This window comes from Salmo salar, chromosome 06, assembly GCF_965601325.2.
Source record: "Salmo salar chromosome 06, fSalSal1, whole genome shotgun sequence".
Taxonomy (NCBI): domain Eukaryota; kingdom Metazoa; phylum Chordata; class Actinopteri; order Salmoniformes; family Salmonidae; genus Salmo; species Salmo salar.
The window spans coordinates 43,743,410-43,769,497 of record NC_138296.1 but is presented as its reverse complement, the minus strand read 5'-3'; the positions used below and the strand labels follow the sequence as shown (position 1 = coordinate 43,769,497).

At 41.9% G+C, this 26,088-nt stretch overlaps 2 protein-coding genes across 4 annotated transcripts; one reads left to right on the top strand and one right to left on the bottom strand.

Moving 5' to 3' along the window:
* Nucleotides 1-672: 672 nt before the first annotated feature.
* Nucleotides 673-10,183, top strand: LOC106607306 (meiosis-specific coiled-coil domain-containing protein MEIOC). 3 transcript variants are annotated; one of them, XM_014204143.3, is made up of 8 exons: nucleotides 673-866; nucleotides 1,370-1,417; nucleotides 1,674-1,831; nucleotides 3,814-3,918; nucleotides 4,100-5,924; nucleotides 6,112-6,246; nucleotides 7,871-8,051; nucleotides 8,909-10,183. In XM_014204143.3, the coding sequence occupies exons 1-8, from the start codon at nucleotides 861-863 to the stop codon at nucleotides 9,085-9,087; spliced, it is 2,637 nt and encodes an 878-aa protein (XP_014059618.1). In that variant the 5' UTR covers nucleotides 673-860; the 3' UTR covers nucleotides 9,088-10,183. The 3 variants fall into 3 exon arrangements, with proteins under 3 accessions (XP_014059618.1, XP_014059617.1, XP_014059616.1); XM_014204142.3 differs by having other exon boundaries at nucleotides 1,311-1,417; XM_014204141.3 differs by having other exon boundaries at nucleotides 1,298-1,417.
* Nucleotides 10,184-10,335: 152 nt separating this feature from the next.
* Nucleotides 10,336-15,631, bottom strand: LOC106607307 (coiled-coil domain-containing protein 43). Its single transcript, XM_014204144.2, has 5 exons — nucleotides 15,418-15,631; nucleotides 12,898-12,988; nucleotides 12,617-12,761; nucleotides 12,376-12,422; nucleotides 10,336-11,428 (listed from the first exon to the last, which is right to left on the bottom strand). Exons 1-5 carry the CDS (start codon nucleotides 15,589-15,591, stop codon nucleotides 11,241-11,243), a joined length of 645 nt encoding a protein of 214 aa, XP_014059619.1. The 5' UTR covers nucleotides 15,592-15,631; the 3' UTR covers nucleotides 10,336-11,240.
* Between the last annotated feature and the right edge of the window lie 10,457 nt (nucleotides 15,632-26,088).

Below are 26,088 nucleotides of genomic sequence, written 5' to 3'. Positions count from 1 at the left end.
TGCCATATTATGTATATATACAGTGTTGTAACGATGTAGAAATGGTTAAAGTACAAAAGGGAAAATAAATATGGGTTGTATTTACAATGGTGTTTGTTCTTCACTGGTTGCCCTTTTCTTGTGGCAACAGGTCACAAATCTTGCTGCTGTGATGGCACACTGTGGTATTTCATCCAGTCTCCAACGACTTGTACAAGGGAAGTTTATTCATATTTGGTTGAATAAATTGAGGCCCTGGACTTGACTAAGCACTATTTTTGCTATGACTTAGTTATTAGTATTTAATGTAACACAGGATTGTATACTTTATTATGATGTTACCGACCACATTTACTTATTTAAAAAAAGTTCCATGAAGATGATTCAAGAAGAGCAATAAATGTTCAACAAAATCCTTCACTATGCATGAAAAAGCCTCATGTTATAGTCCCTCATTGATAGTAAAATAGGATTCCCCCATCTTTTAATTTTATGAAAATGATTGGTTGCTATGCCCTTTATGTGTACAATCCCTATTTGAACCCATTGGGTGAAAAAGCTTCTTTATGGACCAATCATCACCTTTGAGACAGTTAGTAATAAAATAAGAGAATTTTATTCGCGGGGGTTGATGTGTAGATCTTGAGTGAGATGTCCGCTGAAGCTCTTGCTCGTGACACAAGTTTACAAAAGCGAGAAGAGCAACTGGCAAGCTCGAGATCAATACTTTTGTAGCTAGCCGCAATGTACTAGTGATTTCCCCTGTCATTGTTTAAAGTCCGTTTGATTTAATTCATTTTTTTTTTTTAAGTTAGATTTTTAAATCGTGAACATTTCATCTGGGGAAATTTCCTACATAAACGTTGTTTACAAGTGAATTTATGGAGGTAAGTAGCTAGCTAGCTAGCCCAGTGGGCTAGCTAAATTTAGTTAGACATAAATCGTGTGACTGAGGGAGACAAGGGACACAAAAGCTAACTTAGGACAAAAGTGAAACGGTCTGTTATTACTGTGTCATTCAGAATACGTTGTTGATTGAACTCATAAAAGTTGGGTGTTTTGGGTTTAGCTAGCTTAGCAAGCTAGACACCTGCTGAGCATTGTTCTTTCTATCTTTGTAACTAATTTATCTAGATAACGTTCGCTACTGTGGCCAGCTAACATACACTTAATTACAATTTGACTTGGGCCGAGTTAGCCATGTGCAATACAATATGTTTTTACCCTTGTTAGCTGTATATCTAATAATAAAGATAGCTAGTCAGTGAAGCTGTATTGTTCTGTTGAATGTTTGTATGAATATCTTTGTAATGTTTAGTTTAATAATGCAGTGAAGAATAGAATAAGTGCAAGTTCAAGAGGAGTGAGAATGGCGTTTGATCGATTCCAGAGTGCATCAGCAGGTTCAGACTCATTCTTTTCCCCAAATAAGCATCAGGTGAGACATTCAAAATAAATGTTTTACTTTTCTAGATTGCAGTTCATCACAATGTAGGCTATAGATGAGAAATAATTCAAGTGGTATGTTTATTAATGGTTTATATTAAGTAGCTAGTGTTTTGTAAGTCTTAGGTATAAATTGTCTATTGTAGGCTAAACAGAATCAGAATGCTAATGTTATCTCTCATCTCTCACCAGTGACTGGCTGACGTTTTCACTAGGGTTCATGAATTTCCTTTTTTATTGTCTCACAGACCTGTGGAACTGCGGACAACGAAAGGCTCTTGCAGCCTTACATCCCATTACCCGATTTCTCACTGCCAGAAGAACCTCCCATGTCCTACACACCCTGGTCTGCACAGGATGATCCATATCAACTCATTAATTGCACCCAGAACAATGTTAAAAGCAGGTAACTAAACTAACTACTTCTAATGCAACTCTCAGAATTGTATACTGACCTGGTCCATACTGTGTTTTGTCATACCAGTATTTAACATTGACAGTCTGAAGAATGTATTGTGAAAAGGAAGACCGAGTCTTAATTTATACTGAACAAAAATATAAACGCAACATGTAAAGTGTTGGTTTCATGTTTCATGAGCTGAAATAAAAGACCCCAGAAATTTTCCATATGCACAAAAAGCTTATCTCTCTCAAATGTTGGCCTCAAATTTGTTTACATCCCTTTTAGTGAGCATTTCTCCTTTGCCAGGAGAAACACAATGCCACAGGTGTCTCAAGTTTTGAGGGAGCGTGCAATTAGCGTGCTGACTGCAGGAATGTCCAACCAAGCTGTTGCCAAAGAATGTAATGTTCATTTCTGTACCATACGCTGTCTCTGTCGTTTTAGAGAATTTGGCAGTAACTCCAACTGGCCTCACAACCGCAGACCACGTGTATGGCGTCGTGTGGGCGAGTGGTTTGCTGATGTGAATGTTGTGAACAGAGTGCCCCATGGTGGCAGTGGTGGAAAAAGTACCCAATTGTCATACTTTAGTAAAAGTAAAGATACCTTAATAGAAAATTACTCAAGTAAAAGTGAAAGTCACCCAGTAAAATACTACTTGAGTAAAAGTCTAAAAGTATTTGGTTGTAAGTATACTTAAGTATCAAAAGTAAATGTATTTAAGTATCAAAAGTAAAAGTATGAGTCTTTTCTAATTACTTATATTAAGCAAACCCGTAGGCACAATTTTCATGTTTTTTTAATTTATTTACGGATAGCCAGAAGCACACCAACACTCAGACATAATTTACAAACAAAGTATTTGTGTTTAGTGAGTCCGTCAGATCAGAGGTAGTAGGGATGACATGGATGTCCTCTTGATAAGTGTGTGAATTGGACCATGTTCTGTCCTGCTAAGCATTCAAAATGTAACAAGTACTTTTGGGTGTCAGGGAAAATGTATGGAGTAAAAAGTACAATATTTTATTTAGAAATGTATTGAAGTAAAAGTAAAAGTAGTCAAAAATATTAACATTAAAGTACAGATACCCCCAGAAAACGACTTAAGTAGTACTTTAAAGTATTTTTACTTAAGGACTTTACAACACTGGGTTATGGTATGGGCAGGCATAAGCTACAGACAACAAACACAATTGTATTTTATCAATGGCAATTTGAATGCAAAGACATACCGTGACGAGATCCATTTTCGTGCCATTCATTCACCGCCATCACCTCAGGTTTCAGCGTGATAATGCACGGCCCCATATTGCAAGGATCTGTACACAATTCCAGGAAGTTGAAAATGTCCCAGTTCTTCCATGGCCTGCATACTCACCAGACATGTCACCCATTGAGCATGTTTGAGATTCTCTGGATCGATGTGTATGACAGTGTCTTCCAGTTCCTGCAATATGCAGAAACTTCGCACAGCCATTGAAGAGGAGTGGGACAACATTCCACAGGCCACAATCAACAGCTTGATCAACTCTGTGCGAAGGAGATGTGTCGCGCTGCATGAGGCAAATGGTGGTCACACCATATACAGACTGGTTTTCTGATCCACTACCCTACTATTTTTATGGTACAGTATCTGTGACCAACAGATGCATATCTGTATTCCCAGTCTTGTGAAATCCATAGATTAGGGTCTAATGAATTTATTTAAATTGATTGATTTCCTTATATGAACTGTAGCTCAGTAAAATCTTTGAAATTGTTGCATGTTGCATTTTTGTTTATTATAATGAATTACTGAAATCATAGAGGACATTTCATAGGTGATTTGAAGACAAGGTGGTCATGAACACACTGTCCATTTGAAATTCAGTTGAACTTCTAATAACCGCTGGACTTTTTCCTATACTGTATGTCCCACTCAATTTGAAATGTAAATGGTCTTCTTTTGAATGTCTTTTGAAATGCTTATGTTTTAAATCTCCAAGGAATCTCCCAGATGGAAATGACTGTGGAAGTGAAGCTGATCTCTATGGGCTGGTGTCAAATATCTTGGAAGAGGCTGATCAAATGGACAGTTACTATACTGAAGAGTAAGTTATTCATTAGGAGGGTATTTTTTGTCTTCAGTGATATGACCTCATTTCGTTGTATTGGGAGGCAAATTAATGGGAATTGAAAATGGAAACCGCAACGTTTGCCAGTAATGACTGAGACTTTCAATTGTGTTTAAAAAACAGTATTTAACCTTTAACTTCTCAACTCTCCTTTTAGGACATTATCCCAACTGAAATCTGTCTGGTCTCCCAAGTCAATGAGCGACGATTGCCAGCAGTACTTCCAGTCAGAGTCCAAAGTGCAGTCCAACTTTCTGCCGAACCATGTTTACCCTGAGTCTTTCGGTAAAGCACAAGGGCAGCCAATGAACAGAGGTTCCGAAGAGTTCTACCAGCGTTTCAACGGCTTTGATACCAGTGACCAGCAGTGGCTCCTCTCTTCCTGCAATGGAGATATGGACACTAGATACTCTCTACAGACCCAAGAGCTGCCGAAGCCACCAGGGCTACCGCTGCCCAACGTGGGGAACGCCTACCGTTCAAACACGAGGCCGAGTAAACACGAGTACAACACAGCTGAGAAGATTGGAGGGTTCTGTGGGTCTGGGAACGCTCTTTCTGACCACATGGATGCCTTTGCACCCTCCTTCTGCCCCCAGAGCAAGATAAACAGCCAGTGCTTTGACCACTACTATGAAGAGTTCCCAGGCCAGATCAGCGCCAAGCCCAGAAGGACCAAGCAGTACACCATGCAAGAGGTCAACAAGCTGGCCAGCAACATCCAGGCTCTGATGGTAGGTGAGCAGGACAACGCATGTGGTAGGGAGCCCCAGAACCGGCAGAGTGTGCAGATGCAGTATGACAACATCATGGCCGAACAGAAGAACTTCTCCAACACCAGGATGCCTGGGCAAAGCACTCAAGCCATGCAGTTTAAGAAGGAACTGGGAGGGGAGTATGGAGCCATGCAGAGGGAGACTGATGGCGGATTGAAGAGCAAACAGCCGCTACAGAGTGACTTTGATTCCAAAGACTTATCTGGATTTGGTCCACAACACGTTGAGTATTTCCAACAACCAAAATCATTCTCAGCGTCTTTCAATCCTACAATTTCTCACCAAAACAAGATGGCTGTCCAGAAAGGAAACAACCCCCTCTCAACGGGCCTGAGTCTGAACCAGTACTCTAACCATTATAGCCAGCAGAACCAGTTGCAGAACAAACTCAAGCAGCATCAGCAGCCAAGGGGAAACTGTTTATCCTCTGGGCCGTCCAAGATGCTGTCCCACTCTGTGTCTGAGTTTGTACCTCAGCACTCCCACCAGATGCAGAGAGGACCACCACCGTGCATCCAGGACTACAGTCAGGGGGACGGGCCCAGCCTCCACAGCAGCAGGGAAGGACAGAACCAGGTCGGGATGGGCATGGGCGGGCTGAGGAGGGGAGCCAGCGACAGTGACTTTGAGATGCAGCTGGACAAGAGCAGGATGCACATGGCTGGGCTGGTGGCTGATGGCTGCTCCTCCACTCAGCGCTTGGATGGGAAGACAAGGCTCCAGACCAGCACTCACATGACAGGAGACGGGGACAAGACGCAGGGGCTCCTGCAGAACCCTTACCTCGACCTACTCGGCAGCATGTATGGCTCTCAGAGATTCGGCGGAGGAAACGGCACAGTCAACGCAGGAAAGAACCCAGCCTTTCTGCCTTGCATGTATCAGGCTGTGAATGACCCCAGACAGAACTCCTGCCACATGTCTCTGAACTCTGCCAGCTTCAACTCCAGATCCTCCTACCCCTACGGCGGTTCCATCCCCCCCATGGACCTGTGTGACCTGCTGCCAGACGGGGAATTTGCAGCTTTTAACCCTTACCTCAATGACATGATGGGCTCCAGCGGAGAGAACCCCTACCCAGGGATGATGGGAGGCCTCCGCTCCCCGAGGATAATGAGGAACCGGGGAGGACCCATGAGCCAGCTCCACTTCCACCTGGAGGAGTGCTATGAGCAGTGGAGAGTCCTGGAGAAGGAGAGGAAGAAGGTGAACAATAAAAATAAGTGGTTCATTTAGTGGGAATATTTTTGTTTCTTGTGATCATCTTGAAATCCTTATTATTTATCTGATTATGCTGCAGTACAATACTTGGTAAGAATGACTCCCAAACTAGGATTAAAATGTATAGTTCGACTGGTTGGCGTTAAGTGTTTTTTTATATGATGTGTTTTAGACAGAGGACGTCCTTACCATGAGTTATCCTGGAAAGCGGATTTCTGTGGTGACCAGCAGTGCCCTCCCCAAAATCCCACCTAACCCTTCCAGAGTGGACCGTCTCATCGTGGACCAGATCCGAGAACAAGCCAAGGTGAGAGATATTCATTCTTCGGGGGGGGGGGGATTCTAAGCTGACATATGGAATTGTTTTAAGATGGTCATGCTATCGATCATTTAGCTATTTGATTTAGAATTTTAGGACCCCTTTATTTATCAAAATATATATTTTTAAAGATTTGATAAAGTATTTAATTTGTCCTTTACTACTATAGAAACGCATTGAATAACACATTCATACAGTACATTCAGAAAGTATTCAGTTCCATTGACTTTTTTCACATATTGTTACGTCACAGCCTTATTAAAATTGACTGGGGAAAAATGTCCCTCATCAATCTATACACAATACCCCACCAATAATGAAAAAGCGGAAACAGGTTTTTAGAAATGTTTGCAAATGTATATAAAAAAAACAAAAAAAACTTGAATACCTTATTTACATAAGTATTCAGACCCTTGTGTCAAGGCACAGATCTGGGGAAGGGTACCAAAACAGAGAGATCCTTGATGAATACTTGCTCCAGAGTGCTCAGAACCTCAGACTGGGGCGAAGGTTCACCTTCCAACAGGACAACGACCCTAAGCACACAGCCAAGACAACGCAGGAGTGGCTTCGGGACAAGTCTCTGAATGTCCTTGAGTGGCACAGCCAGAGCCCGGACTTGAACCAGATCGAACATCTATGGAGAGACCTGAAAATAGCTGTGCAGCAACGCTCCCCATCCAACCTGACAGAGCTTGAGTGGATCTGCAGAGAAGAACTCCCCAAATACAGGTGTGCCAAGCTTGTAGCGTCATACCCAAGAAGACTCAAGGCTGTAATCGCTGCCAAAGGTGCTTCAACAAAGTACTGAATAAAGGGTTTGAATACTTATGTAAATGTTATATTTGAACTTTTTTTTCTTTTTTTTTTTATAAATTTGCAAACATTTCTAAAAACCATTTCATGCTTTGTCATTATGGAGTATTGTGTAGATTGATGAGGGGGGGAAAGGGGATTTAATCAATTTTAGAATAAGGCTTTAACGTAACAAAATGTGGAAAAAGTTAAGGGGTCTGAATACTGTAATTGGCGAAAAAGACAGTCAAAAAATAAATCATAAGAAACAAGATTTTGAAGTGTTTGTCCTATATCTAGGAGATATAAGAAAGCTCAGGAAATATATATATTTTTTACACATATTCAACCCCTTTTTTGGGTAGGCACAAAACTACCTTCATATTTCCATCAATTTTTTAAAACCAGTACCAGTTACCTACTGACGAGTCCCGTGACACTTGGGGCAGCATTAGTTTCTAGCCCAAACGCATGCGGAGGCGCGACATCGGCAGATGTGGTGGAAAGAGACTCACCCAATGCAGATAGGTTAAACTGACAGATTTTAATGGGGATTTTTTTTTAATTATGTTAGTTAGATTGATGCACCGGTGCGTGAATCGACTCTAGGAGGTTAAATGTCCACTTTGGAATTTTAGGATTGGGTGATGCTAATTCCATGAAAGTTGGCATGAGTGTTGATAGAAGAGTTGATTTAAGACCAATACATGAATACCAGTTGCTGTAGGCTAGATGAACACCCATCAAGTTCTGCAAGTGTTTCAAAAAATACATTTGAAGAAATATTGATGGAATTGATTTTCCTCTTATATCATAGGTGGTGAGCCTTCTGGGTAAAATGGAGCGTCTGCGTAGCGTCCCCCTCCATGCCAATATTTGTTCAGCACTGGACAGACACCTCGAGGCTATTTACATTACCCAGGCCAGACGCAAGGAGGAATTTGTCAACACTTCAAACCGTCAGAGACAGGCCAGCGCACATTTCAGAGAGGACAGAGGTAACTCAACACTAAGTCATTAATGAGCCACAGCTAGTTCTAAACAACTGAATCCCCAAGCATTTGTCTGCTTGTCTTCCAATGTTGTTTTAGATTTATTCTGGAAATATGACTGCCATTTTTTATTCTGTAGAGCCTTTTATATTTTATTTCCTTGAAAGAGCAAATAACAGAGCTTATCTTCTACATTTGCCTTTCCGTGTTAGGGATGAGCAGCATTTGTTAGCTCTGATGATGAGGCCTAAAAACCAGTGGTTGAAAAAATACCCATTTGCCATACTTGAGTAAAAGTAAAGATACCTTAATAGAAAATGACTCAAGTAAAAGTGAAAGTCACCCAGTAAAATCCTACTTGAGTAAAAGTCTAAAAGTATTTGGTTTTAAATATACTTAAGTATCAAATGTAAATGTAATTGCTGAAATATACTTAAGTATCAAAAGTATTAAAATTCCTTATATAAGGCAAACCAGACGGCACCATTTTCTTTTTTTTAATAGATAGCCAGGGGCATGCTCCAATACTCAGACACCATTTAGAAACAAAGCATGTGTTTAGTGAGTCTGCCAGATCAGAGGCAGTAGGGATGACAGGGATGTTCTCTCGATAAGTGTGAATTAGACAATTTTCCTGTCCTGCTAAGCATTAAAAATGTTAGGAGTACTTTTGGGTGTCAGGGAAAATGTATGGAGTAAAAAGTACATAATTTTTTTTTAGGAATGTAGTGAAGTAAAAGTAGAAGTTGTCAAAAATATAAATAGTAATGTACAGATACCCCCAAAAAGTTGTACTTTCAAGTATTTTTACATAATTACTTTACACAACTGCTGTCTTATTGTTTTGACTGTATTCCTGCTAGATATCCTGCTGCTTGCTACAGCACTGAGGGATCTGTGTTTGACCACAAGGAAGTCCCGCACTGCCCTGTGGTGTGCCCTACAGATGACCCTACCCAAGTCCAACACAGACACGGACAAGCTGGATGAGCAGAGCACCTCTGAGGAGACCAGCCCAGGGAGAACACTTATCCAGTTCTGATGCCACTGAGCCACCCTATGGTTCACGTGACACTCACGTTCATGCTATAGATGTTGCTGAGAGCAAGACCAGTGAGGAGCATTAGACCAGATGAAATTTTGATCACATTAGACAGAACAGAAGGAATTCTTACATGTAGCCTCATTTTGAGCAAATAGAGGAAATGTATTATTTTCTGAGATTATCAGTCTTATTTAAAATTGATCCTAAAGCAGGTTGTTCAGAACAATGTAATGGGATAACCGGGGGTGCATTTATTTTAAATGGCAGTACAATTCTATTATGCTGTTGAATTGAGAATCCCCATAATCCCTTCAGCTCCAGTAATTCCCTGTTAATGAGCTTCTATTAGGAACATGAGAGAGAGAGCAGAGCCTGATCAGATATCTTTTATCTGCGTGGTGGTGATAACTGTAGGAGAATATACAGTATTACATTCATCAGTATTGTCACCTACCTGAGAGCTAGGGTCCTTGCAATCATTGCAAGGAAAATTCGTTTAATTTACCTTAGTGGCCACAAATGTTAATACAATTTGATTGATAGTTGCTCTTGGGGTTGGGGAATTCATAATATGAAATGTGTTAAGGCATAATTTATCTTCAAAATAACCACATTTTGTGATTAGGGTCATCGAAAATAATGGGAATCTTGGAAAGGCCGAATATTATTTAAAGACACTATTTATAATTATTAAAACATGGCAGTCATTTGAATGTGTTCCTGATTGTTTTACTTATTTATTCGAATGTGATTTGACATTCAGTTCTCTAATATGCTTCTTAACAACCAATAATTGTGGATAAGTGATCATTGCCTCCTAAGTTGAGTAGATATGGCAATGGGAACCACTTTTCTGTTATATTCCATGTTAACATACCAATCAATCGTCAACTTGAAGCCTCGTGTTTCCTCGGTTTACCTGAAATGCAACATACTCTAGTCAGTGTATTGTTTTTACTTTCTCTCAGTAGGTTAGGAATTTGGACTGGTCATGCATTGATGTTAATTAAATCTTATGTTATTCTTATTTTGAATTTAGTTCTCTGAATGTTAATCACGCTGCATTACAGCTCATTTCAAAAACATCAGAATGAACTTTGATGGACCCATACTATCAATGACATAATACACACTCGTAAGACAGGTGGCAAACGTGTTCAAACCCCTGTATTTTTAATGTTCCTGCTTGAAATTGTATGTTTCATGATAATTGTTTCTGTTTTATTAATTCAAAAAACAATAAAGCTCTTTAAAATGGCATTTATTTATTCAAAAAATATGTTAAAAATGAACCCCATTGCCATTCTGCAAACACTGTATATGCTATAATCGAGGTATACGGTATCAACCGCCACGTTGTTCTGATTCTCATACAAGAGAATGCATAGACAGTACATGAAGACTGGGGTGCCAAACTGAATGTGTTTAATATGACAATGACTTGAGTGTGAGCCTTGAGTGAATCCGTCTCCAAAGAGGAAAAGCATTTGCAACACATTGGCACATACTAGCAGTGCCTCAATCTGAGTGAGTTAATTAAGATCCCATAGGGCAATTCCCCTTCCTTTTACTACAATGTCCCCTATAGTAATTGCAGAACATTTGAATGCCATTTAAAAACATTTATCTTGGCAAATTATTACTTAAACTGGGCAAACATTTTAGAGCAAAGGCTTGTGTGCTACATCTATTGAATGACTATTTCAGACAGTCTCCATATTAGTAGAGGCATATTGAAAAGGAGGCAGGGACAGCAATGATACAGAAACATCCGCCTCCTTAGTTTCAACATGGTAGGATGACAGATACAGGCAAGAGCTTGTGCAGGTTGATCATAGCTAGTAGCGATAGACTATTAATGTTGGCTTTTCATAGAGTCACTGATTTACTTTATTAATCACAGTTGAGGAGAAAGAACACATTGTAGATAGATGGACCGTTTCCCAGCTTTAGATAAAGCTTGATGACTGAAATCTATAGAAAACTAAAATGGTTAAAACAATTAATGTCCAGACAAGTTCTTGTTACAACGTCATGTTACAATCATAAGGGTGGTAATAAGGGATAGGTAAAAATAATGTTCATTTCAGTTTTTTGTCCAGTAACAAAACATTTCATGTGACAATGTCCCAAAGTGTCATTTGTTTTTCTCATCTTTTGCGTTCCCCTTTCTGTGTGCGTTTCTTCTCCTTGTCCTTCCTGTCCTGCCTGGCTAGTTTATCCTTCTCGCGCTGCATCTTGTCCGTCTCTTTCTTCTTATGCGAATCTTCCTTAGCCTGGTCCCTCTGCTGCTTCTTCCTGCTCAGAACCTCCTCCACGTTGGTGTTCTTAAACAGGGCTGAGGCGACCAGTAAAGGAGTTTCACAGCAAAACCAGCACCCCTATTCATAAAGTGTCTCATAGGAGTGCTGATCTAGGATCAGGTTTCCCCTATACATTTAATCAAGATTTAACAGGCAACACTGATCCTGGATCAGCACTCTTATTCCAAGGCGCTTTACAAATAAAGACCAATATGTACTATTACCTGGGTTAAGAAGTTGACGGGCCTTTCTAATCAACCTGGCCCGGGTATCCTGGAAGGATATTATTGACCTCATTCCGTCAGTAGAGAATGCCTGGTTATTCTTTAAAAGTGCTTTCCTCACTATCTTAATTAAGCACGCCCCATTCAAAAAACATTGAACCAGGAACAGATATAGCCCTTGGTTCACTCCAGACCTGACTGCCCTTGACCAGCACAAAAACATTCTGTGGCGTACTGCATTAGCATCGAATACCCCCTGCGATATGCAACTTTTCAGGAAAGTTAGGGACCAATATACACAGGCAATTAGAAAAGCAAAGGCTAGCTTTTTCAAACAGAAATTTGCATCCTGTAGCACAAATTCCAAAAGGTTCTGGGACACTAAAGTCCATGGAGAATAAGAGCACCTCCTCCCAGCTGCCCACTGCACTGAGGCTAGAAAGCACTGTCACCACCGATAAATCCGCGATAATTGATCATTTCAATAAGCATTTTTCTACGGCCATGCTTTCCACCTGGCTACCCCTACCCCGGTCAACAGCCCTGCGCCCCCCACAGCAACTTGCCTAAGTGGTCTTTTAAAAATATAGTACTGGTTAAATATTACTTAATGCAGTAAACAATACATTTGCATTCCATTTTAGTAATTTAGCAGACACTCTTATCCAGAGTGACACAGTTAGTGCATTCATCTTAAGATAGCTAGGTGGGACAACCACATATCACAGTAAGTACAATAAGAGGCATAGAGAGGATACATTTATCACCACTGGGGGGGAAAGCCTGCTCCTCCTCTTCAGCTTCAGTGTTGATGTCAAGGAAACTTGAAAAATAGTGTTACTCACTGCAGTCACATAAAAATGAACATTTTGGGAGACTGCTTGCATTATACATTACAGAAATAAACACTTAAGACCTTTAGAGCTGTATAGGTTTAACAAGGGGCAAAGCATAACGGTAGGAGTACACAATAATTGCAATATATTGATCCAAGGATATTCCTCATCATCGGTGATATTGGCATATTGAGCCAGGACTGCTTCTTTAGCTTCTTTCCTCTTCCTGGACTCCTGAGATACTTCCTTCTGTTTCACCACAATCTGTGCCTGCTTCTCTATCAGATTGGCAATGGCCAGTACCTCAGCTAAAGACAGAGAGAGAGAGGAAATTCCACAGATAATTCATACAACGGCTGCTCCAGCTATTAGCTCATGTCTGAAAATACAGCTAGAATAATGTTCTATCTTTTAAGTTTCAAAGCTTTTGATTTATGTTCATACCATCCTCCTTGTTTTTGGTTGCCGACCGGGCACAGCTCTCAGCCCACTGGCTAATGATCTCTTTGCAGACATCTTCAAGTTTCTCATCCTCCTGTGCATGGAAGACAGTGGAGTATGGAGATGAATTTAGTTAGTGAATTTGAACATCACTACCTTGAGACAAGTATGGTTAGATGCAGCCCAATATGGCAACTTTATTATGGACGAGTGGGTGTGTTGAAAGGAGTGGGTGTATGGAAAGTGAATCAGCTAATTGGCAGATTTGTTGCCACTCAAGACCATTTTGCGTTGCTGATTGGGCTGCGCGACGAGTCGATAAGCCGGCAACCAGTGTACAGGTGTTGTATCGACCAGCCTGCCAACCTAAAGTGCTTCCGACTGGGCAGCTGTATCACGGTCGTGTGGCCGGTGGTAGCTAACATGGCCATTCCCTCCACTGATTTTATTTCAAGTAGAATAGCAGCCTATACAAAAAATAGCATTTATTTGAAAATGTTTAGGTCCATTATAATTTATACATAATTTCTAGTTTTAGACATTCAAGAGTGGCCAGGAGTGTTTAACCCAAAGTATAAGTATGTATGTATGTATGTATGTATGTATGTATGTATGTATGTATGTATGTATGTATGTATATTTTCTTTTACTCAAACCTCCACCGGGCTAGATTGAATGGGCTCCCAGGCCGGATTAGGTCAGTGGTTCCCAAACGTTTAATAGTTCCGTACCCCTTCAAACATTCAACTTCCAGCTGCGTACCCCCTCTAGCACCAGGGTCAGCGTACTCTCAAATGTTTTTTTGCCATCATTGTAAGCCTGCCACACACACAATGATACATTTATTAAACATAAGAATGAGGGTGAGTTTGCCACAATCCGGCTAGTGGGAAGTGACAAAGAGCTCTTATAGGACCAGGGCACAAATAATAATATAATAAATTATAAATAATTTTGCCATCTTACATACACTACCGTTCAAAAGTTTGGGGTCACTTGTCTTTGAAAGAAAAGCTAACTTTTTGTCCATTAAAATAACATCAAATTGATCAGAAATAGAGTAGACATTGTTAATGTTGTAAATGAATATTGTAGCTGGAAACAGCTGATTTTTATGGAATATGATAATGTACAGAGGCCCATTATCAGCAACCATCACTCCTGTGTTCCAATTGCATATTGTGTTAGCTAATCCAAGTTTATCATTTTAAAAGGCTAATTGATCATTAGAAACCCTTTTGCAATTATATCAGCACAGCTGAAAACTGTTGTCGTGATTAAAGAAGCAATAAAACTGCCCTTCTTTAGACTAGTTGAGTATCTGGAGCATCAGCATTTGTGGGTTTGATTACAGGCTCAAAATGGCCACAAACAGAACTTTCTTCTGAAACTTGTCAGTCTATTCTTGTTCTGAGAAATTAAGGCTATTCCATGCAAGAAATTGCCAAGAAACTGAAGATCTCGTACAACGCTGTGTACTACTCCCTTCGCAGAACAGGGCAAACTGGCTCTAACCAGAATAGAAAGAGGAGTGGGAGGCCCCGGTGCACAACTGAGAAAGAGGACAAGTACATTAGTGTCTGGTTTCAGAAACAGACGCCTCACAAGTCCTCAACTGGCAGCTTCATTAAATAGTCCCCGCAAAACACCAGTCTCAACGTCAACAGTCAAGAGGTGACTCCGGGATGCTGGCCTTCTAGGCAGAGTTCCTCTGTCCAGTGTCTGTGTTCTTTTGCCCATCTTAATCTTTTATTTGTATTAGCCAGTCTGAGATATGGCTTTTTCTTTGCAACTCTGCCTATAAGGCCAGCATCCTGGAGTCGCCTCTTCACTGTTGACGTTGAGACATTTCTCAAATGTTCAACCTTCCAAATTCTCTCTCAACAAGAGGGGTGAACAGTTGTGTCATGAACAGTGCTTGTGCCCGTAAACATAGATGTGGCGCTCACGCGCATTGTTACCCAATGCTGAAAGAGGGCCACTACTTTTCTTTCGACACTCCCACACGCCATATTGAGCTGCAGCTATACCCCCTTCTCCTTTGAGAGCAAGTGGGAAGGACGTAGTGTCAGTGAATCATCAGTTAGAATAATGCTCTATGTCAGGCGTTGCCAACCTTTGGAGCAGCCTACTGAGCATGTAGGCTTTCTCCAACCCTGATCTAACAAACTTGATTCAACTGAACCTGACGAGCAGCTTGGCCACCCTGCTGTATGTCATGAACCATCTGTTTGTCTGGAGAGTTCCACCGAAGTCTCAACATGGGCTAGCCGGCTAATAATAGAAAGGGTCTGGATAACTTCAGGTTTGATTCGCCTAACCCCCATCTCCAAATATGGCTAATGGTAGATTGGCACATGTCGCTAACGTTGTTACCAGTTAGTTATATGGGAACTGACCGATTGTAGTCACTCAGTTGTTAGTTAGCGTAGTTAACCCCCACGTGTAACCATTGAGCACGTTAGCCAGCTATTGACCAACTAAGCGCGGCGCAAGCATGGCATGTCTGCCCGCTATATTTACCAAAAACGCAGATAGAATTCCTAGCAGTGCGTCCTCCTTCTCTTCGTCACTCTCCTCCTCTTGAAGTATTCCTAAAATATAAGCTCCATACACCTCCTGGTCCACTTCTAAGGACTCTAGTCGATCATTCAGCCACTTCTCAAACTCTCCGGCATCTGCCATGGACGCCGCCATCTTGGCCGTTCGGGGTCTTCCACACCCTACAACTATCCGCGTGTATTGCCTGCTAGATAAAACTTTAGCAGAATATGGTTGCTGCCTGGTACATTGTTTTAGTGATTGCCAGTAAATAATTCATAATTTACATTATTGCATTTAAGGAGGGATAATTAATCAACTACATAATCAATTTGAAATGTTATTCATTCGTTCATAGACGTGAGAATTCTTTAAACATCTTCATGTGAGATTATGTGACCAATATATCCGTGAATCAATCGGACGTAGTTAACACACCCCTATAATACAATGTTTATGAGATTTTATCATAGTATTCTATGAGATTCGAGAGCCCCCCGCCCTGACTCAGGTGACGTGGAAACATGTGATTCTCTACATTTCACCACTGGGTGGGAGTATAAGACATAGTCTGACTTAGTCAAGTATATATTTTCTCCAGTTTTACAGCCTAAAAAAGTATATATTTTCAAAAAATAATCTCTCATCTCACATGCTTGACCATCACCTGGATATGCTGAAAGATTGTTGTACATTTAAATGTATCCCTGACTCTGGACAATGTTTCCTGATCTCTAGTTTCTGCTCCCAGTTACACTAACTAGTACTGTTCTCTGTTGATACTGGGACAAGTAACGCCTCCCAGCTGTAAATACATTAAGGAGGGTTTCCAATGGGATGGTCTCACCCTGCCTTCAGAGAGGCCTCACTGTGTTTTGGGTATCAGTTAACCCCTTATCTTCCCTCCCTCCCTCCCTGCTTCTCTGTAATGGTTTCACATGTCACTGGTCTTGTAATAATGAAGTGTGAGGCTTCTGTGCTGCCATGGGGAAGCTGCCATGTACAACTGCACCCTTTATTTCCAATAAAAATGTGTGTTTGTGTGTGGAGTGGACTAGGCCCTTGCATGTTGAATTTAAACTTCGCTCACATCAATGTCAGGATCTGGGTAAATGTATATAGGCCATGAGGAGACGGATGCAGAGTGTAACAGTGTAGGTTCCGTCCCTCTCTTCGCCCCAACCCGGGCTCGAACCAGGGACCCTTGCACACATCAACAACTGACACCCACCGAAGCATCGTTACCCATCGCGCCACAAAAGCCGCGGCCCTTGCAACGCAAGGGGAACCCCTACTTCAAGTCTCAGAGCGAGTGACGTCACTGATTGAAATGCTATTAGCACGCACCACCGCTAACTAACTAGCCATTTCACATCGGTTACAAGAGCATGAAAATTGAACTGAACAAGTTCCACAGACATGTGACAAACAGAAATGGAATAATGTGCCCCTGAACAAAGTCAAAATCAAAAGTAACAGTCAGTATCTGGTGTGGCCACCAGCTGCATTAAGTACTGCAGTGCATCTCCTCCTCATGGACTGCACCAGATTTGCCAGTTCTTGCTGTGAGATGTTACCCCACTCTTCCACCAAGGCACCTGCAAGTTCCCGGAGATTTCTGGGGGGGAATGGCCCTAGCCCTCACCCTCCGATCCAACAGGTCCCAGACGTGCTCAATGGGATTGAGATCCAGGCTCTTCGCTGGCCATGGCAGAACACTGACATTCCTGTCTTGCAGGAAATCCTGCACAGAACGAGCAGTATGGCTGGTGGCATTGTCATGCTGGAGTGTCATTTCCTCCAAAGCTCCATTGTCCTGAGTCTGCACAACTCTGCCAGGACCTAGGATCAAGGGAGATACTAAAGTGTTTTAGTACTATATCTCTTGACACAATGATGAAAATAATCATGGCCTCCAAACCCTCAAGCTGCATACTGGACCCTATTCCAACTAAACTACTGAAAGAGCTGCTTCCTGTGCTTGGCCCTCCTATGTTGAACATAATAAACGGCTCTCTATCCACCGGATGTGTACCAAGCTCACTAAAAGTGGCAGTAATAAAGCCTCTCTTGAAAAAGCCGAATCTTGACCCAGAAATTATAAAAAACTATCGGTCTATATCGAATCTTCCATTCCTCTCAAAAAATTTGGAAAAAGCTGTTGCACAGCAACTCACTGCCTTCCTGAAGACAAACAATGTGTACGAAACGCTTCAGTCTGGTTTTAGACCCCATCATAGCACTGAGACTGCACTTGTGAAGGTGGTAAATGACCTTTTAATGACGTCAGACCGAGGCTCTGCATCTGTCCTCGTGCTCCTAGATCTTAGTGCCGCTTTTGATACCATCGATCACCACATTCTTTTGGAGAGATTGGAAACCCAAATTGGTCTACATGGACAAGTCCTGGCCTGGTTTAGATCTTATCTGTCGGAAAGATATCAGTTTGTCTCTGTGAATGGTTTGTCCTCTAACAAATCAATTGTAAATGTCGGTGTTCCTCAAGGTTCCGTTTTAGGACCACTATTGTTTTCACTATATATTTTACCTCTTGGGGATGTCATTCGAAAACATAATGTTAAATTTCACCGCTATGCGGACGACACACAGCTGTACATTTCAATGAAACATGGTGAAGCCTCAAAATTGCCCTCGCTAGAAGCCTGTGTTTCAGACATAAAGAAGTGGAAGGCTGCAAACTTTCTACTTTTAAACTCGGACAAAACAGAGATGCTTGTTCTAGGTCCCAAGAAACAAAGAGATCTTCTGTTGAATCTGACAATTAATCTGGATGGTTGTACAGTCGTCTCAAATAAACTGTGAAGGACCTCGGCGTTACTCTGGACCCTGATCTCTCTTTTGAAGAACATATCAAGACTGTTTCAAGGACAGCTTTTTTTCATCTACGTAAACATTGCAAAAATCAGAAACTTTCTGTCCAAAAATGACGCAGAAAAATTAATCCATGCTTTTGTTACTTCTAGGCTGGACTACTGCAATGCTCTACTTTCCGGCTACCCGCATAAAGCACTAAACAAACTTCAGTTAGTGCTAAATACGGCTGCTAGAATCCTGACTAGAACCAAAAAATGTGATCATATTACTCCAGTGCTAGCCTCCCTACACTGGCTTCCTGTTAAGGCAAGGGCTGATTTCAAGGTTTTACTGCTAACCTACAAAGCATTACATGGGCTTGCTCCTACCTATCTTTCCGATTTGGTCCTGCCGTACATACCTACACGTACGCTACGGTCACAAGACGCAGGCCTCCTAATTGTCCCTAGAATTTCTAAGCAAACGGCTGGAGGTAGGGCTTTCTCCTATAGAGCTCAATTTTTATGGAATGGTCTGCCTACCAATGTGAGAGACGCAGACTCAGTCTCAACCTTTAAGTGTTTACTGAAGACTTATCTCTTCAGTAGGTCCTATGATTAAGTATAGTCTGGCCCAGGAGTGTGAAGGTGAACGGAAAGGCTGGAGCAACGAACCGCCCTTGCTGTCTCTGCCTTGCCGGTTCCCCTCTTTCCACTGGGATTCTCTGCCTCTAACCCTATTACAGGGGCTGAGTCACTGGCTTACTGGTGTTCTTCCATGCCGTCCATGGGAGGGGTGCATCACTTGAGTGGGTTGAGTTACTGACGTGGTCTTCCTGTCTGGGTTGGTGCCCCCCCCTTGGGTTGTGCCATGGCGGAGATCGTTGTGGGCTATACTCGGCCTTGTCTTAGGAAGGTAAGTTGGTGGTTGGAGACATCCCTCTAGTGGTGTGGGGGCTGTGCTTTGGCAAAGTGGGTGGGGTTATATCCTGCCTGTTTGGCCCCGTCCGGGGGTATCATCGGATGGGGCCACAGTGTCTTCTGATCCCTCCTGTCTCAGCCTCCAGTATTTATGCTGCAGTAGTTTATGTGTCGGGGGGCTAGGGTCAGTCTGTTACATCTGGAGTATTTCTCTTGTCTTATCCGGTGTCCTGTGTGAATTTAAATATGCTCTCTCTAATTCTCTCTTTCTCTCTTTCTGTCTTTCTCTCGGAGGACCTGAGCCCTAGGACCATGCCTCAGGACTACCTGGCATGATGACTCCTTGCTGTCCCCAGTCCACCTGGCAGTGCTGCTGCTCCAGTTTCAACTGTTCTGCCTGTGGCTATGGAACCCTGACCTGTTCACCGGACGTGCTTGTTGCACCCTCGACAACTACTATGATTATTATTATTTGACCATGCTGGTCATTTATGAACATTTTAACATCTTGACCATGTTCTGTTATAATATCCACCCTGCACAGCCAGAAGAGGACTGGCCACCCCTCATAGCCTGGTTCCTCTCTAGGTTTCTTCCTAGGTTTTTGGCCATTCTAGGGAGTTTTTCCTAGGGAGTTTTTCCTAGCCACCGTGCTTCTTTCACATGCATTGCTTGCTGTTTGGGGTTTTAGGCTGGGTTTCTGTACAGCACTTTGAGATATCAGCTGATGTACGAAGGGCTATATAAATACATTTGCTTTGATTTGATGTCAGGATGAGCCTGCAGGAAGGGTACCACATGAGGGAGGAGGATGTCTTCCCTGTAACGCACAGCGTTGAGATTGCCTGCAATGACAACAGCTCAGTCCGATGATGCTGTGACACACCGCCCCAGACCATGACGGACCCTCCACCTCCAAATCGATACCTCTCCAGAGTACAGGCCTCGGTGTAACGCTCGTTTCTTCGACGATAAACGTGAATCCGACCATCACCCCTGGTGAGACAAAACCGCGACTCGTCAGTGAAGAGCACTTTTTGCCAGTCCTGTCTGGTCCAGCGACGGTGGGTTTGTGCTCATAGGCGACATTGTTGCCGGTAATGTCTGATGAGGACCTGCCTTACAACAGGTCTACAAGCCCTCAGTCCAGCCTTTCTCAGTTTATTGAGGACAGTCTGAGCACTGATGGTGGGATTGTGCGTTCCTGGTGTAACCTTTGGCAGCTGTTGTTGCCATCCTGTACCTGTCCCGCAGGTGTGATGTTCGGATGTGCCGACCCTGTGCAGGTGTTGTTACACGTGGTCTGCCACTGCGAGGACGACAAGCTGTCCGTCTTGTCTCCCTGTAGCGCTGTCTTAGGCGTCTCACAGTACGGACATTGCAATTTATTAACCTGGCCACATCTGCAGTCCTCATGCCTCCTTGCAGCATGCCTAAGGCACGTTCACGCAGATGAGCAGGGACCCTGGGCATCTTTCTTTTGGTGTTTTTCAGAGTCAGTAGAAAGGCCTCTTTAGTGTCCTAAGTTTTCATAACTGTGACCTTAATTGCCTACCGTCTAAAAACGACCGTTCCACAGGTGCATGTTCATTAATCATTTATGGTTCACTGAACAAGCATGGGAAACAGTGTTTAAACCCTTTACAATGAAGATCTGTGAAGTTATTTAGATTTTTACGAATTATCTTTGACAGGGTCCTGAAAAGGGACGTTTCTTTTTTTGTTGAGTTTACACTTGTGGTTGTTTGTGTGCTAAAGCTAAAGACAAGGGCAAGAGAGATTGAGACACTATGGAACAGTGTGTATGTTTGAGAGAGAAGGAGACATGACAACGTGGCTGGCATGACAACAGACTGGCACTGTCTCGGTCTCATCTGAGCCAGAGAGGCCCAGAGTCGGCCCATGCCGCTCTCCACAGTTCCACGTAGCTTGAGGACAGCTGTCCTATTTTCATCGAGGGGTTGTGGATTGATGCGAAGTGACGAGGGCCGCGAGCCGCTGAGTGGGTGGGTATCCACATGCTTGGCTCCACAGGCAACCTCCCTCCACAGAGACCCCACACACGTACGCACACCGACATGCATGCACATGGAGGCAAGCACACACACACATACGCACTCATGCGAGCACACACTCTCCTATCTTCACCCCCCCAATGCCACCGGCCTAAAAAAGCCCTATGTCACTATTTGCAATGTCCTCCCTGTCAACATCTTCTCTGCCCCGGTGTCAATGTGACAGCACAATCCAGACCCTACTACAGTATTTATCATTTTGGTACTATTTTCTTAAGTATGTGTTGAATTTTAAAAACTCTTAGAACAATACACCAATCTGGTAACACTTGATACGCAGCCAGTCTTACATTCAAAACCTTTCATTGTGCATTCAATTTGTTTGGAGACATCTTTCACCACACAACCTTTGATCCAAAATATAAGTTTACTGCAAAATATAATGAGTACTTTGGTTTAATCATCAAAACACAATTTAGTTATCTTAACAACCAGTTAATCCAATAGCATTTTTTTAAATACATGTTTAAAAATTGCTATTTGAATGTAGTATGCTACATTACTGTAAATTACAGTACATTACACTGTTTTCACATTAGGCAAAACACTTTTACTACCGATTAAAATTGACTGAACATCAAATTTCCATAATTTATATCCCATGTGTGATCATTAAAGACATATTTCACAATGTAACAAATTAAATAAATGACAGAAACATCATGTTTAGCAGGCACTAGTTTGCATGAAGACTGTCTTGAGCACTTGGCCATAGGTTCTCATCGAAATTCCAGTAATTATCCTCATTGTTCATGCACCTGGGGAAAAACTTTTCGTATGGCGAATCCAAGCCTGACATAGGTCTGTTATTGCATGCCTCACCGATGCCCTGAAGGAGGGTGGTACGTTTATGAGGATAGCAATCGTACATCTTCCACCTGTATTGTAATCTTGTATTGTATTTTAAGGTATTGTGTTGTACATCTGTATTGTAGTGGTCCTGTATGTTTTATTTTTTTATTTATTTTTTATTTCACCTTTATTTAACCAGGTAGGCTAGTTGAGAACAAGTTCTCATTTGCAACTGCGACCTGGCCAAGATAAAGCGTAGCAATTCGACACATACAACACAGTTACACATGGAATAAACAAAACATACAGTCAATAATACAGTAGAACAAAAGAAAACAAAAAGTCTATGTTCAGTGAGTGCAAATGAGGTAAGTTAAGACAATAAATAGGCCATGGTAGCGAAGTAATAACGATATAGTAATTAAACACTGGAACGGTAGATGTGCAGAAGATGAGTGTGCAAGTAGAGATACCGGGGTGCAAAGGAGCAAGATAAATAAATAAATACAGTATGGGGATGAGGTAGTTAGATAGATGGGCTGTTTACAGATGGGCTATGTACAGGTGCAGTGATCTGTGAGCTGCTCTGACAGCTGGTGCTTAAAGCTAGTGAGGGAGATATGAGTCTCCAGCTTCAGAGATTTTTGCAGTTCGTTCCAGTCATTGGCAGCAGAGAACTGGAAGGAAAGACAACCAAAGGAATTGGCTTTGGGGGTGACCAGTGAGATATACCTGCTGGAGCGCGTGCTACGAGTGGGTGCTGCTATGGTGACCAGTGAGCTGAGATAAGACGGGGCTTTACCTAGCAGAGACTTGTAGATAACCTGTAGCCAGTGGGTTTGGCGACGAGTATCAAGCGAGGGCCAACCAACGAGAGCGTACAGGTCGCAATGGTGGGTAGTGTATGGGGCTTTGGTGACAAAACGGATGGCACTGTGATAGACTGCATCCAGTTTGTTGAGTAGAGTGTTGGAGGCTATTTTATATATCTATCCTAGATGGTAGGATAGATATAGGTCTGTAGCAGTTTGGGTCTAGAGTGTCACCCCCTTTGAAGAGGGGGATGACTGCGGCAGCTTTCCAATCTTTGGGAATCTCAGACGATACGAAAGAGAGGTTGAACAGGCTAGTAATAGGGGTTGCAACAATTTCGGGAGATAATTTTAGAAAGAGAGGGTCCAGATTGTCTAGCCCGGCTGATTTGTATGGGTCCAGATTTTGCAGCTCTTTCAGAACATCAGCTATCTGAATTTGGGTGAAGGAGAAATGGTGGGGGCTTTGGCGGGTTGCTGTGGAGGGTGCCGGGCAGTTGACCGGGATAGGGGTAGCCAGGTGGAAAGCATGGCTAGCCGTAGAGAAATGCTTATTGAAATTCTCAATTATAGAGGATTTATCTGTGGTAACAGTGTTTCTTAGCCTCAGAGCAGTGGGCAGCTGGGAGGAGGTGTTCTTATTCTCCATGTGTCTCAGTTCATAAAAGCATGGCATTAGCGACACTAGAGTTGTAGGTTCAATTCCCACTGGGGTCACATACCAAAATATGTTGGCTGTTACCACTTTGGATTAAAGCATTTGCTATGTAAATAATAATAATTTGGGGGGTGCTTATATTTGTCCAGTTACACACAGTCTGTAATGGAAATGTGTTTTTTGCAAATCCCAACTCCCCCTGAGATACACGCAGGGAGTGGGGTCACAGCCAGGGTCACCATTGTACATCACCTCTGGAGCAATTAGGGTTAAGTGTAAGCTAGAAACACAAGCATTTTGCTGCACTTGGTGTAACATGCTAATCTGTGTACACAACCAATACTTTGATTTGAATACATCAATTCAGATTTTTTCCAAATTTACTGTGATGTAAAATCATTAGTCATCATCATAGTAGTACATTCGAGTATATATCATACTATTTATGTTTCTACTTTAGAGACATACATTTTTATTATCTATTGTAGTTCTCTAAATCTGTAGTAGACAAACCAGTATACATGTAAAATCTATAGGTTTACCAAACGTTTAAGTTATCATCAATTAAGAGCAGTCTGCAATTCTAATCATTTTGTCATTGGGTGCAGATAACATTTTACAGTTTTAAAGCAATTTTTCTTGCAATTCTATACATTTTGCCATGGCTAACATTTTGCAGTGACTCAAACATTACAACAAAATCTATAGGCTAAAAAACACATCTAAAAATCATTAGCGGACATGGGCTAGTTAATCTGGACATTTCTGACAAGTGATAAATAGCTCTCTAATGTATGTAATGACTGACATGACGAGGAAAACTGATGATGCACTACCCAGTCTATAAATTGCACCTTGTACATTCTACCATTACAACTGTCAGGAGTAAGTTGAGTTCCTTTAAAAACAGAAGGGGAAAATAGCTTTTGACTAGTTTTGTGTGTTTAATATATATATCTCATTGCTTAAATGTATGCATAAATAAGACCTTATAGATGCCCAGTTTTGGTCATGATATGGTTTCAGCTTCTTTAGGTTTTTCAGCTCTACTCTATGAAGCGCAGAGCCAGAGCTCTGACGTCATGTATAGCATGTTACTGTACAGCCACTGCTTTCCAATTTAGACGCTTATCAGTGTCCACATCTGCTATTTTGAACCTGTATACAGGTAGAGTATGAAGAGCCACATAAGAGAAAACATATTTTAACAAAAAACAAGAGAATCATATCAAAAGTAATGGGAGGCGTTGCATTGTGAAAGGCACATACTTTATATGAACATATATACCATTGTGAAAGGCACATACTTTATATGAACATATATAGCATTGTGAAACATGTACAGCTGAAGTCGGAAGCTTAAATACACCTTAGCCAAATACATTTGTGACCTGTTGACACTCGAAAAGGGCAACCGGTGAAGAACAAACACCATTGTAAATACAACCCATATTTATGTTTATTTATTTTCCCTTTTGTACATTAACCATTTGCACATCGTTACAACACTGTATATATACAGTTGAAGTCGGAAGTTTACATACACCTTAGCCAAATACATTTAAACTCAGTTTTTCCCAATTCCTGACATTTAATCCTTGTAAAGATTCCCTGTTTTAGGCCAGTTAGGATCACCAATTTATTTTAAGAATGTGAAATGTCAGAATAATAGTAGAGAGATAGTAGATTTATTTCAGCTTTTATTTCTTTCATCACATTCCCAGTGGGTCAGAAGTTTACATACACTCAATTAGTATTTGGTAGCATTGCCTTTAAATTGTTTAACTTAGGTCAAACGTTTCAGGTAGCCTTCCACAAGCTTCCCACAATAAGTTGGGTGAATGTTGGCCCATTCCTCCTGACAGAGCTGGTGTAACTGAGTCAGGTTTGTAGGCCTCCTTGCTCGCACACATTTTTCAGTTCTGCCCACAAATTTTCTATAAGACTGAGGTCAGGGCTTTGTGATGGCCACTCCAATACCTTGACTTTGTTGTCCTTAAGCCATTTTGCCACAACTTTGGAAGTATGCTTGGTGTCATTGTCCATTTGGAAGACCCATTTGCAACAAAGCTTTAACTTCCTGACTGATGTCTTGAGATGTTGCTTCACTATATCCCCATCATTTTCCATCCCTCATGATGCCATCTATTTTGTGAAGTGCATCAGTCCCTCCTGCAGCAAAGCACCCCCACAACATCATGTGCTTCACCCCGTGCTTCACGGGTTGGGATGGTGTTCTTCGTCTTGCAAGCCTCCCCCTTTTTCCTCCAAACATAACGATGGTCATTATGGCCAAACAGTTCTATTTTTGTTTCATCAGACCAGAGGACATTTCTCCAAAAAGTACGATCTTTGTCCCCATGTGCAGTTGCAAATTGTAGTCTGGCTTTTTTATGGTGGTTTTGGTGCAGTGGCTTCTTCCTTGCTGAGCGGCCTTTCAGGTTATGTTGATATAGGACTCGTTTTACTGTGGTTATAGATACTTTTGTACCTGTTTCCTCCAGCATCCTCACAAGGTCCTTTGCTGTTGTTCTGGGATTGATTTCCACTTTTCGCACCAAAGTACGTTCATCTCTAGGAGA